This window comes from Pinus tabuliformis, chromosome 3_1 (genome assembly GCF_031772625.1).
Source record: "Pinus tabuliformis cultivar Carrire ecotype Pingquan chromosome 3_1, CPIR1, whole genome shotgun sequence".
Lineage (NCBI taxonomy): Eukaryota > Viridiplantae > Streptophyta > Pinopsida > Pinales > Pinaceae > Pinus > Pinus tabuliformis.
The window spans coordinates 671531996-671547396 of record NC_142301.1 but is presented as its reverse complement, the minus strand read 5'-3'; the positions used below and the strand labels follow the sequence as shown (position 1 = coordinate 671547396).

The 15401-nt window shown below is 34.3% G+C and overlaps 1 protein-coding gene across 1 annotated transcript; it reads right to left on the bottom strand.

The window, feature by feature from the left end:
• Window positions 1-12168: 12168 nt before the first annotated feature.
• LOC149188877 (cinnamoyl-CoA reductase 1-like) lies at window positions 12169-14328 on the bottom strand. The gene is made up of 6 exons (XM_089413110.1): window positions 13833-14328; window positions 13589-13746; window positions 13209-13394; window positions 12932-13094; window positions 12654-12846; window positions 12169-12533 (listed from the first exon to the last, which is right to left on the bottom strand). Exons 1-6 carry the CDS (start codon window positions 13885-13887, stop codon window positions 12332-12334), a joined length of 957 nt encoding a protein of 318 aa, XP_089269236.1. The 5' UTR covers window positions 13888-14328; the 3' UTR covers window positions 12169-12331.
• Window positions 14329-15401: the final 1073 nt, after the last annotated feature.

Here is a 15401-nt window from a genome sequence, read left to right as displayed (position 1 = left end):
AAATTCTAAACGATTCAATTCTTGAATGGACTTTGGTTGGTAATTCCTTTTCAGGAATTAACATCCACAAAAATTAAAAATTTTGGTTGCCTATGACCTAGAAAAAAATTGAAAAGTTAAGTGGGTAGTTGTGCCATTCACCTTACCTAGTTGAAAATGTGTGTATGAATTCTATCATAATCAATGGAGCCTAGTAAATGTGAAACCACATGCACCTACAAGGCAGAGTCTGTGATGAATTTTATGGTCAATCACGCTCACTATAATAATTTTCAGTAGTAGATGTGGCCACTTGGCTCTAGCGTTGGGAGCCCTACCAAAGGACGCGAGTCAATACTAGATCTCATTTAATTTTTATAGATGGTGAGGACAAGAAGATTGAATAAAGTATGGCGGCATTGTGGATATGGAGGACGAACCAGCCATCGGTACAGTGTGTGCCACAATCAATGGAAAGAAAGGACATGATTATGAGAGAGCGAAGAACTCCTCATGAATGACTGGCCACTGGCCGAACAGTGGACTTGCAACTTTACTCCCGAGAACGACCACATGTAGATATTTAGAAGTTTTTTTTGTGCATTGATAATGACTATTGAAATTCATTGGAAATGAAAAATATGATGCATGCAAACAATTGTTAAGAAAGGTGTCATGCATATAAACACCCAGGCAAATTGTTTTTAAATTGATATTATGATGTTATTTCTTCATGCGTTACCTTTTTTATTGCTTTATAATTGAATGTATGTAGGTTATGGTAGCCTTAGAATCCTATTTTATCGGTTGTACATTCCAATTGCAATAACGAAGAACATCTTGTTGTAGATCGATGGGTTTCTTTTTGATCGGCAATATTGATTTTTTCTTTAGCTATTGATCCAGAGATGTTCGAGTTGCCTTAAAATCACCTTGAGGAGGATTTCCCCTTCCGGTCCAAAGTTGTTTTTGTAGGTTACGTTATCCACTGATGTGGAAATGTTCAGGAGAATTCTCTTGTTGAGCTACCTTAAAGCAGCCAGTTGGATAAGGCTTATCCCTATGACAACACTCACAGCTATATTTATTTCCTTTTCCCTAAATACTGGATTGGCAATACTGATGTTTTTTTAGTATAACTCGGTGTGCTCACCATATTCAGTGAGTTGGAGATGTTTCCATTAGGGACATAACCATCAGATAATGATTATCAAGTTTCTGAATAACGTCATCACATCTCTGGGGTAGGGACAATGACAATGCATATTTGAGGGGGTAAGAACGTTTTAATTAATGATTGTAACCATTGCGTGAGAGATCTTAGGTGTTATAGGTTTCACCTTCATTAGAATGATATAATGTGGTTTAATATAGCTTGACCACATGCCAGAGCATTCTGTTCAGTCTACAACTAGAGAAATGGATGTAAATAACCTCACCTACGTTGATTGCTCCATCTAGACTAAAAACTCCTAAGTACCCCAAATTATTGGATGCCAATAACCTCTTATAAACCTTAATGTGTTAACCCCTAATCCCTCAGCTCTGAACCGCTTATAAATTAAGCAATGTTGTCTAATTGGTTGGGACGGAGGAAAGTGGCCATCGAAACCAAACATGCGATATCCAAGTAAAATCAAGAAAGAATATGACATAATGATGAAGGTGAAATAAGAATGGGTTGTTTTTGTTGGTTGTGAGTATATATCTGATAAAGTATCTCTCCATCTAAATGATAAGAAAAATAACAATTCCCTATATTTTTTCAACATATTCATAAATTGCACAAGCTTCAACAATGATTCGTTGTCTTTGTTTCTCACTCTCAGCTAAGTTTTTTTTGTCGTTCTCTTTGTTTTCCTATATTATATTTTTAAAATTTGTATCATTCAAAGATTTGTTATATACACTACTATTACTCGCTTGTTTGTAATTATAAATAAGCAACGCTCAAGGGCACTGGTCATGGATCAGGATAATGTGGTCGTTATAATAGTGCATGTTCAGGAACATGGAGTGAATATTGAAGATAAAGTTAATGATCCTATGGAAGAAAATGATGATTCCAACATAGTTGAAGAAGAGGGGGAAAATATATTGATCCAAAATACATTTAATAATGTTGTAATGGATGATGATGATGACTAAGTAGATGGTTGTGTTGATAGACCTCTAACTGAGAAGAAAACAAAGCCTCTTTATTAAGACTACAAAACAAGTCTTCTCTGTGTAAAATTTGGATGCAATATGTATGATTAATATTATTTATATTAGGAAGTACGGATTTTTAATTATGTTGTGGATTGATAGGTGAATGTTTCTTACCATGGCCAAAGGATTTAGATCACACATACTGAGATTTACATGATTTTATGAAAGATATTGGAATGAATTATCAAGTTATTCATGCATGTCCCAGTGATCATATTATTTATTAGGATGAAGACGCGTTAGAAAAATAATTCCCAAAATGTGAAATTAATATATATCGAATTGATCCAGAAAAAATAAATGTCTAATAAGGTGGAAATTACACTTTAATTATTTGACCACGCACAAAGGGGATTGTGAATGGGGCCAACATTGAAAATTTTCAGTTTTTTCTTGTATCTACCAAAAATTTACATGGTTATAGGAGATGCATGTGTTGATAGTATGGGAGGGTTCCAAGACTTAGATATGACTCATACAAATAATTCGAAAAAATTATAACATAAATGTTGAGGAGATAAAATTTATGGGTAACAAGATGTGATCATAGAAGAAACAATCCTAGCAACTACTAGAAGAAACAAGATACCAATACTCATCAAAATGCTGCCTTGAATATTAAATTTCTCCATTATCATAATAATGAAACACCAACACAAGATTGAAGTTGAATTAAGGACTAGTGTCTATGACGATATTTAACTAGAAGAATTTTGTTGGCCATCTTATCTGAATCTTGTTTCATCATCATGAAAAATATGCCTTGGGTTTATGGTTTAATGGATCAATGTAAATTTTGGGGGATAATCCTTAAACCTAATCTCCACTCCCTCTGGTAATTTGTAATCCCTACTTCTCCTTGAACCCTTTAGCCCTATAACATTAGTAACATATGGTCTCTAACACTTGATAATTCCCCACACCCCTAAATCACATAATCCATATATCCCTGATAACTCCTAAACCCATAAGTCTCAAACCCTTTATAACCTGATATAAATCTATAACCATCAATATTGAAATGTTAATACTTTAAGCCTTCAAATCATAAAGTAACAATCAATGCATCAATTACTTGACAATAACACCCGACCATTAAACCATGTAACATATGTGGCATATAAAACTCAACTCCTAATCCTTAAAATATAAGCATGATACAAAATTTTAATTAATCTTTAAATTCATATCCATATATCTCTTTATTAGTAATTGATAACACTAATAATAATCCAGAAATCGTATAACAATTATCCCTATATAACTCCAAAAGCATAATAAAAAATCAATATATTGTATTATCATTACAATCCATATTGCAGATAATTCTTGATATCAGTAACACTTATAATGATTAATCCCTATATCCCTTGCAATACTTACTCCTAAGATATTTCAATTTTAACCGTTATACTTAATACTTCAAACTAAACATTATAGCCCTTAACATTTATATGTCTACTATAATCCATAACATGGATGACATAATCATAAGCGTAAAACTTAACCAATATAAACCAACCTTATAACCTACGATATGAAAAATTATCTCACAAGAAATATAAAGAATATTGCTTATAGCATATAACATAGTATTTTCATAACTCCTATAACCCCATCCTTACAATTTTTATAACCTTTAAACCTTATATGCCATTATTATCAATATAGCCGCTATAAATAACCGCGAAATCTAATAATAGTTACCCAAAAAACCTTGTAAGTCATATGAGATCTATAACCCCTTAACACTATAATATCTACCCTGGTCCCTCCCCCCTTCCCCCTCATTCCTAACCATTGTATCTCCTAATAATAACCATTCAAGAAAAAATAAAATGTAAGTTGCAAACCAATGCCAAAAAATATTACTAACATTATATTAAATAATAATATAAGTTTTCCAATTTTTCCAAAACTCATTTAAAATAAAAATTTACTTAAAAATATAAATCTCCATTTAAGTGATATATAATTCATCATTTAAAAAAAATATAATTTTACGCCGTAAGGCGTTTCCCTCTGAAACAAACACCCCTCTGTGGACACCTGTCATCACGCTTTTCCATTTTATCCATCGTTAGGTGACTGGATTGTCCTAGTCCGTTGATTTAATTGCACCGGCACAGAGAGTTTTATGTTTCCCTTTGTGTAGATGTCATCTGTCTTATACAATTCCTATTATGTGTTTCGTCGGCGAGGGTTTTCTCGCAAGGACAAAAACATAAAACATAAAAGGACGAGGATTATGTGGGCGCAAGATCATGGGAGAGAAGTGGATTGATGACGGCGTTGGAGAGGAAGAGAACCAATAGATGTTGCAATTCTAATTGAACGTTCAATGCGCCTCTATAAAATAATTATTAGCCTCCCATTCATTCATTAATGAATCCATCAATTCAAGAAAAAATGAGTCCATTAATATGAATTCAAGAAGAAATGTTTCCATCAAAATGTCCATTTGCGATAATGTATGGCTTCAGTTTATCATCTCACATCAAGTAGGGAAGTGTGTTCCCTCGATAAGCCCTAGATGCTTGCATTAAATCAATGCTTGGGATTTATAGCTCTACATTGTGTTTTGGATTTTGTGTGTTTATGCATGTTCTTTGTTTACAATTGAAGTGATTATGCTCAATGCCTATGGTGGATTAGCCCCAAAAGACTATGTTTCTTTATGCATCAGGAAATTACATACTAATGCATAAAGAGGTTGCATACATTATGTAATACACTAGTTTCTGAGAAATATAGAGCAAAATAAACTGTTTTTCTTCCTTCTTGCACCGGGTCGTGGATGAAAACTCATAGAATACTCCCTTTGTTTATTTTTTTCTTTTACTATGGTGTGAAAGGCCTCAGTTCCATAACTCGGCATTTGAGGTTTCAATGGGCAAGGATCGCTTCAAAGAGTTGCAGTAATTTATAATGGAAACAAATTTTTCATCCTACTCCGTCACTTTTTTTTTTTTTTTGATACTTACAGTGATCATGTGTATGCCATCAGACTTATATGCGTGTAATACAGGATGCCTGATTTTCCCCCCTGCTGGTTTTCATATCGAAACCTATTGCTATGAATACACCCTTTCTTTATGTTGGGCATCATCTAATATTTGCATCTTCTAGTTTCTTCTGAAGGTGAGTACATAGACTATTCTTTATATAACGATTTTATTTTGCTTTTGTTTCCAGGTGCCTTTTCTGTTCTTGTTTCTTGGCCTTCATATTTATTCATTGGATTTTTTAGCGGCCTGATCACTGTCCTCCTCCCTTTCAATTCTACAACATGAAGGTGCATCCCCTGCATTGAGTGCTATTTCCCAGAACCTCTCCTGATCTTCTTCTAAATTTCATCTCATTTATATTTCGATTATAAATTTATATGGTTGGTTAGTTGTAGCTTGAAATTAGTTTCCGTAACCCTGTTTTTTTACATTAGAACTGAAGAGAGGAATTCAATATGCCACCTCCTTTAAATCAGTATGAATTCAGGAAGAAATGTGTCCATCAAAATTTCCATTCGCGATAGTGTCTGGCTTCAATTTATCATCTCACATCATGTAGGGAAGTGTGTTATCTCGATCAGCCCTAAATTCTTACATTAAATCAATGCTTGGGATTGATAGCTCTACATTGTGGTTTGGATTTTGTGTGTTTATGCATGTTCTTTGTTTACAATTGAAGTGCTTAGGATTAGCCCCGAAAGACTCTGTTTCTTTGTGCATTAGGAAGTTACATACTAATGCATAAAGAGATTGCATAAATTATGTAATACACTAGTTTATGAGAAATATAGAGAAAAATAATTTCAAAGTATTCAAACATTCTCTTCGCTTTATGATTGACCTCACCAATCCCCTTAATGGTAGGAGATGAATTTTATGAAGCCTATCCCTTCTTTTCTATGATCACTTTAACATAGGGGACGTCATCTTCAATGTTACGAGAAAATTTAACTGGACTCTAAACGTCTACACATGTTCTCCATGTGAAATCAACGAGGGAAAAGGGGATCTTTGGAATGCAATGCTAGTGTCTATTATACTTTGTTCAACAGTGGGAATTTGATGAAGGAATTTTCTTCGACACAAATAATAGTTGATGTGAGAAGAGTGGCATGGGTTTCAAATGATACAGTTAGAGATGAAAGGTGTAGATCAAGTCGAGACATATGTGGTTATAACACTTCAGATTCAACTGAGACCTTCCTCTACTATTGCAAGGATGGGCCACAAACCGAAAATTGTTCCAGCCATGGTATTCTTTCAATTTATATTTATGTGGAAGTGTTTCTGAATTATTTGGTTGGGTAGATGTGAAATTAAATAGAATATCCCTTGAAGCTAATTTAAATTTATATTTTTGAACCAGGAAAGAAGCTTAAGAATGGTGTTGCAATAGGTAAAGATATTTCTTGCAGGTACATGCATTTTCACTTATTTGTTGATGGTTATTGTTGGGCTTATTAATTACTACCTGATTTTAACAACTACAGGTTAATCTGTTGGAGCCACTATGTTTCTAGTAGCCTCTTTATTAGTGGCTATAACTATGTGCAGAAGGAAGAGTCTTGATTTTCATGAGATTTCTATTATTAGCAGTTTTATAGACAATGAGGATAAAGCTTTGGAAGAAGCTACACAAGGTAAGATAGGGATGCTGCACATTTTCTCCTACAAAGTAATAAAATAGGCAACCGATAATTTCCACGAGAAGAATGTAGTTGGAGACGGAGGATATGGTTCGGTTTATCTGGGTAAACTCTGGTATGGTCATGCGTGGCAGTGAAGATACTGCATCGAGATACTTGTAAAAGATTCAAATAGTTCATCAACGAGGTGTAGATTCTTTTGACCTTCTATCATCAAAACCTGGTTCTTCTCTATTGTTGTAGTTCCCCACAAAGTCCAGATCTGCTTCTTGTTTATGAATATGTTACAAATGTCACTTTGTCAGATCATCTTCATGAGGAAGTGAAGAAGGATAAAGGTCTAGATTGGGATACCCGTCTTAGAATTTGTATAGAGACTTCCCACACCCTAGAATTTCTTCACTGCCATGAATTGCCTATTTTCCACAGAGATGTAAAATCTTCAAATATTTTGCTGGACGAGGAATTTCATGTCAAAGTAGCGGATTTTGGGCTTTCAATATTTGTACAATTAGTTGTAACTCATGTTTCCACTACTCCACAAGACAGGCCAGGCTACGTTGACCCAGAATACCACCAATGCTTTCAGCTCACAAATAAATATGATGTCGAAAATTTCAGAGTTGTGTTGATGGAAATCATATCTGCCAAGTTAGATGTGGACATAGATCATAATAAAAGGGAAATTGTCCTGGCCAATATGGAAATAGAAAATATTAAAGTGGGATATTTTCATGAACTAATAGACCCAGATCTAGAAAGTGACTCAAACTATCACATAAAAGTGATGGTTATTGCAATTGTTGAATTTGCTCTAAGATGCCTTGCAGAGAACAAAGAATACCAACCAGATATGAAGTAACTTGTGGCCAAACTTGAGCAAATAAAATAAAATGGAGTCCACTGCAAGCACTCGCGATTTCTAGTCCCTGATGATGATGGGTAATGGGTAGACATAATGGGTAGTGTCTGCCCAAAAAGTTAATGGGTAGTGTCTACAGAACATAAGTTAACCATTAAGAAATTGGTATTCCCATAAATACTATGTGAATAGGATTTAGAAATACAATTTGTTAATTGATATTTAGAATGCAAATCATTTTGATACCTGGAAAAGAGTTAAATGGATCAAGAAAATGATAAGTTGAGGGTAATTGAACCAAGACAATTTATTTGTTGGATGCACAGTTGGGGTTCCTTTAACTACATCATGCCTCCCTTGAGTTTCTAAAGCCAACTCTCTTATTATAACTTGTAGCTTTGTTCCAACCAACAAAATTATAGGTATATTTTGGAGATAAAATGACAAAACCCAAAGAATTCAATAAAAAAAATGTCATGATTATTAACTCCCATTATCAATAATTCAGTGTCATGTTAGTCCACAATTTTTGTGCGCTTACAACTAAGGGAACTAAAGAGAGCTAAAAGAATGAATACCACCTTGCTCACAGAAATAAATCCAACCAAAAAGAGGATGTTAGCTTAAACAAGAACATAAACTCTTTTTAAGAATATGCGGATTGAAGTCATTGGAAGCAGAGATAGAGTGTTGAAGATTTACCATACACATTGAGAAGCAAAAATATTACAGCAAAATGCCACAATGGAGGATTGTAGATAACCCTTTTTAGCCCTTCTTATTTCCTCTTTTCTTGTTGCACGTATTTATCTTACAAACAAGGATAACATTCTACTCCTCCTCAATACCTCCAATAGTATCCAATATTGTCTCCTTCTAGTTGAAGTCATTCCATAGCCTGCTAAAAGTGGGAAGTTTTTTTTGGACAGAGCCAAAAAGTTTCCAAAAACAACAAGACCTATTTAATGCAATGGGCATTGGGTAATAGCTCTTTACCCTTCACCTACTAATTTTCATCTTCAATGATTCTTTATATGTCACAATGCTTCTCAAATTTATGCCTTACAATGTTTCCTTTGCAAAGTCTCGTGCAAATGCTCGTATTATTTTTAATAAGAAAAATAATATATATAATTCGAAAGGTTTACATTAAAAAGAAGTCTTTTAATTTGATATATAAATATAGCTAACGTACTTATATAATAAATGAGAGGTAAATGCTAATAGCATCAATCAATTATAAACATCAAAACACTTACTTTATCATACATTTTACGGTGCTAAAACTAAAAAAGTTATAAAATTTAACTTAATTATAAATTTATTTTAAATTATTATTATTATTAATTGTAAAAAAAATAATATATAAGTTAAACATATATACATTTCAAAAACACATGTAACTAATTTTTTAACCATGGAAATTCATCCCACATTAACATAGATGCAAACACACCTTATTACAATATCAATAAACCAATGCCATGACTTATCAATACCACATGCCCTCATTTCGCATAGCACTTACTAATAAGACCTTTTATTTATTTAATCAATCTAATTAAAATAAAAATAAATAAAAAACTACTTTAAACATAAATATCAACCTTAATTTCTACCTACTATTAAAAATATTAAATTTCTACCATCAAACCAACCTAACCCTTATAAATAATTAAATTAAAATTTCTCAAAACCATTAAAATAAAATATAAAATTCCTACCATCAATTCAACCTAATCCATCAATCAACCTAACCTTTATAGATAATTAAATTAAAATTTCTCGGAGTCCCTTAAAAAAAATATAGTTATAGAATAAACATGGTTATATTAAACACATGTAACTTTTATTATGTCATAAATAAATTGCCGAAAGTCACTCAAATTTTTTGAGTACTATTAAAAATATTAAATTTCTACCATCGATCCAACCTAACCCTGATGGATAATTAAATTAAAATTTCTTAGAGCCCCTATAATAAACATGGCTATATTAAACATGTCTAATATATTAAACATGCTTTAAATTTAATTCTGTCCCAAAATAAGTTGACAAAAGTTACTAAAAGTCAAACTGTATGGACAAATGTTCGACATATGGTACGGTAATAACATAAATATTTAATCAAATATACAAAGGCTATTGACGATAGAAATCTTTAATAACATAGATATTTAATCACATTGATACTAAATCAAAACTTATAGCTAATACTGAGGAACCGGTTCAGGTTGATCAAATCAGCGCACTTTTTGGAGTTCAGTTCGGCCATTGGATTCTGGTTTCATATAATACGATTCCATATCAAACCGAAGCAGCCAATTTTTTTGAGATTCAGTTCGGACATTGGATTTTGGTTTCATATACTTGGGAATCCATATCAAACCACATATTTGATTTCTGATTGGGGATGGGTCATTAATAAAATTGACTATAAGATTAATGATTGGGCCCATAGGTGGCTTCCAATGGGTGGAAGGCTTATACTGATTAAGACCGTTTTATAATCAATATCTTATTTTGGATGCACATTTATATGGTGTCCATGGCCATCATCAGGAAGATTGATGCTACTCTGGTTAGATTCTATGGTGTGGTTCTGATGCACTCAAAAAGATCCAAAGATCCATCTTGTACGTTTGTCCACTCTAGCCTGCTGACTGTGGGGGCTGGGATCCTAGATACTCTATCTTTCAACACGACATTAATCTGTAAGAGTCTGTGGAGAGGACTGAGTGGTAGTGGCATCTGGTCACAGATTATTGAGGAAAGTATATGGCTTATAAGTATCTAGAAGATTGGATTAAAGATGGGGCTTATCAATCATCCTCTTCCTCTTGTATTTGGCCAAGCATGATCAGAAATAGACACCGGCTATTCGCTGGTCTATGTTGCGAAGTAGGAAATGGTAACATGACAGGTGTGGGTCTGGACATCATTAAAGGACTATTGCGCTCTCATTCTCGGCGGTCTCCTTTCTTTCATCATCTGCGCAGTAGAGGTATGTACTCTATATCTCATATTCTATCTCATAGAACTACATCTCGTTACATCCAATCTTGGATTCGGGCTGTAGACATTGTTCTCTCTCGTACATTGGCTACAGAATGGGACCTATACATCAGACAGATTGAGGCTGTTGGGATTCAACTCACTGAAGAGGAAGATAGATTGCCCTGGATTGGGAAAACCAATCAGAACCATATTGTTATCAGCGAAATTTATAAGTTCATCTCTAACTCAACACCTGTAAATAAAAAACCACGTTAGCTCTACAAGATATGAAAGTGGAAGATTCCATTAAAACTTAAATGTTTTCGCTGACTGGCCCTCCACTATAAAATACTCACTTGGGAAAACCTCTCTCACAGAGGCTTCTACGGTCCTAGCATATGTCCTCTCTACATGCAAAAGTAGGAGGATGTGTCTCACCTACTTTTAAACTATTCTATTGCATTAGAGATCTGACTTTCTTTTCTCAATATTTTCCAAAACGATGGGAGCTGGACACACCACAACCTGGAGGCATGTTTCAACCTTTTGTTCACTTCACACAAAAAATTCTTCTCCTTTACATCATATGGGGCATCTGGAATTGCAGAAATAGTAGGATCTTTAACCATAAGAAAGTAGATATCAGATACAGTGTATTGTATTGGGGACAGCTAAGATTGGATCCAAGAAAAAATGATGTGTGGCCAAAGTTGTTCCTTGACATCATCTTCATTTTTGGTGGGAGGGATGCATGGGCAGGCTCAGAAATCATTGCTCTCTAGGGTTTACTTACAATGGCTCAACATAAAAAACATACAGATATTAGGAGACTCAAGGGTTCACCTGCTTTCAACCACCATCGATGTCCCATTAGATGAAGCGTATTCGATCCATAAGGCGTTCTTTTTAACGAATCTCCTATGATCACATTTACATAAGGCGTTCTTTTTAACGAATCTCCTATGATCACATTTACATAAGGCGTTCTTTTTAACGAATCTCCTATGATCACATTTACCCAGAGCAAAATACCATGGCAGGCATGCTCGCCAAGAGAAGCGTGTCTGGCTCTCATGGATCCACTATGCTTCTTACAAGCAGGACACCACACCAGAGTTGATTCCGGAAGCATACCTATTTCATGATCTATATATCTTAGATTTTGATTAACCAGAGTTATCATCATTTTTGAGAACTAATTTTATAAATGTAAAACGCCAAATGTACTTTCAAACATACAGTATCCTGCAAATTTTCCACTTTTGTTTATAAAACAAGTATAGGTAAAAATTCTGTTTTTATGTTCAGGGTGAAAAAAAAAGACATGATCCATGATCAAGTATACGTACACTCTTTTTCTTTGTATAAAAGCTTCTTTTTCTAATATTTATAGATAGATAGATAGATAAGCACACATACAAATACTATCCCAATTCCGCATTGATATCTTCATTATTCAGCTGAGTATTACAATGTAGGCCGCCTTGAAACATTAACTACTATGACAGAGAAGTAATAATTCAAATCGTAGTGAGCATCTAAGTACGTTATATGTTCTAAAGCTTGTAGAAATATACAGGATTAACTTGTATTAAGGATTACAGGATTAACTTGTATCATTCCGTTTCTCAGATCCTAGACAATAGCGGGTGGCTGCGGTCCATGTCATCCCACCCTGAAAGATGGCGTTGAAGTAACCCCTTTTTGTGTAAGCTTTCGACGGTGTGAGCTACACTCTTTATCACAGGTGTAAATGAGAAATTTAAATCCTTTAGCTTCTGGTTAGAAAACTCATATGGCTGCTTCCTTAGATTTATCTGGTCTGAACACCTGCGTGAATGATGGTGCAGAGAATTAGACTGTTTATTTTGCTTGATTCGTGTATATGTATATAATTTGAAAATAAATATATTAAAATATATATTATGCAAAAGGGCTGTGGGTGCGTACTCGGTAGGGAGGGGACAGCGTGGGCACAGTTTGGCCAACATGTCGACGAGGTCTCCTCGGTGTATGTTGCATTCTGCGCACATATATCTCTGGCCGCTGGCTGAGGGCGTTTCATACACTAAAATATGAGCCTCTGCAACGTCTCTCACGTCCACATATACGTGAGTTAAGTTCGCATACGTCTTCGCTGACCCTGGCATCGATCTTCGTCGATTAAATCGGTAATCGTGTAACTATATATATACGTATAACTAACTAGGATAGAAAGCTTTACCTACCTGTCAAGTATTTCATAATATGAGCAGTGCCAACGTCCATGCTGGGATTCAAATTCGAACCTAAAACCAGCCCAGGAATCAACACTACCAGTTCTAAATTCAATTTCTTGGCTAGCTCCCATGCCGATCTCTCTGCCAAGGTTTTTGCATAGCAATACCAGTTCTGCAATTAATGAACAAAACCAAGTAATACAGTTAGCCCAAATCCATACGATCCAACTTGATATTTCTATATATATTGAGAGTAGTGTATTAATCCAGAGAAAGTAATAAATACACTGGTCTGTATGCAGTAATCCAAATTGCTCCAGCAATCCTCATCGACTATGGCAAATGGGTTTCTGTGAGGATCCAGGTAAACAGCACCGATAGAAGACGTAAAAACTACGCGCTTCACCCCCATTTCTGCGCAAACCTCTATCATATTCTTCGTTCCTTTCACCGCTGGCCCTATTACCTCTTCCTGCATATAATTACATCCATCATGTACGGACCTAAGCCCATCAGTGGACTACAATGGTTAACAATATCTAACAGCCAAATGGCCACAAGACTAATACAGTTGCTTGCCGCCATTTTAAACTACAACTAAATTGATGGGCGCTAACTAAATATATTGGAATTGCAAGGTCTAGAGGTTATGAAATAATTAATTACGGGGTTATTGCTCATAGCGGTAGCCACATGAAACACACCATGGCAGCCTCGGATGACTACTACTAAGCTCTGGTAATCGAGAATATCAGCTCTCACAAGCTCAAGCTTCTCTTTTGCTCCTTCCAACGCTCTAAGATGTGCATACTTCCCCCCATCATCTGTACATGTCAAATACCATCAGAAACCCTAGCTCCATGAAGAAATAAACAAATAATTAAACTGATTATATGGTAAGCCTACATACCGTTTGGGTTGGTGCGAACTACTCCTCTCACGGTGTAGCCTCTTTTGAGGAGCATCTTAACAAGTCACGAGGCAATGAATCCCCCTGCTCCCGTCACGCAAACTGTTCTGTTCGTTTCTTTCATTTGGTGTTATCTGGTGTTATCTGGTGCTTTTTGCCAAGATAGTGCAGGCTGCAACTCTCAGATGAGCAACTCAACCGTTGATATGAAGTCAGGCAACTAGCTCATCGAATCATATACATGTAATTTGTAAAGAGAAATGCGGCTTTTGAATGCCATTGATGGTGAGAATGTGATGACAATACATAACCGCCATGCCTGAAATTTGACTGCCTGTAGGATGTTGTTGGTTTATTGTTTTTTTTGTTGACAGTAAACATAAAAATGACATGTCTATAATAACAAGTACAAAATGAGTAAAACCTAACCGACATAAATCTGATTAGTTGGATCCATCAATTCTAGTCCGTTTATAGGCAGAGGAGGGATGGTTTATTAAACTTGATAAGACAAAATTGAAGTTTGAAGGACTCTTGTATCGTCACTCTTGATACAAAAGAGCATGTTTTCTAATTTAAACTGTAACATTGTAACTCCTTTAATTTTAATGTGTAGAGTAGAAGATCTCTCAAATGATTCTTTGGTCCGTTGTCACAATATGGCCAAAATATTAAAAATTTTGCGGATAGTAAATGAGGCAAGGGTTTTTGTAAATACAAGTTATAGTTGTTAAACTTCAAAATTTTAAGTGTCTTAGACATCTTTAGGAGGTCATTGATCACAGCAATAGCCAGTGAAATGCACCATGGCAACCTCGCACAATGCTAAGCTCTTGCAATAGAGAATATCTGGTCTCTATTAAGCGTTTATTTTGCTTCTCCCAACACTCCCACACATGGTTGGATTTCTCTTTATCCCTTAGACACATTTTTAATTTTTTTTTTTTATTATTATATGTTTGGGATGTTTATGCTTCCCCTCAAGGAGTTATGTTTAATATTTTGTTTTTATGATGTTTTCATAATAAATTAACTTTTCATCTCATTTAAAATTTACCTTTTAATAATTAGTCATGTTAAAAAAATTTAAATATTTTAAAAAATGACCATAATACAGCCACAATCTTGAATTCAAATGTCTTTGACCCGAACATGCCATAGCATTTGTATATATATATGATAAAGAAGTAAAATTGTTGAATCTTATCAATAAAAACTCAAAAATAGATTAATTAATATGGTTTATAATAAGATTTACATATATAAGATATAATGTATGATCTATAGATAAATTATACATTTAACAATATATATTTTAGCATTGTTTTGAATCATGGGATATACAGTAATACTAACAAAGATTAAACGCATAATATCTAAACCTTTTGAAAATTAAAAGACTAAATCTATAACAAACCGATATTGGAGAGAAAATACTAATAAGAATTAAAAGTGGTAAAAATAGGGTTTGATCCAATACTTTCTTCTTTTATTACCAAAATTAAGGAAAATCAATATATATTATTGTTCATATATATAAATAACTAAACACACAGACACATAGAAAAG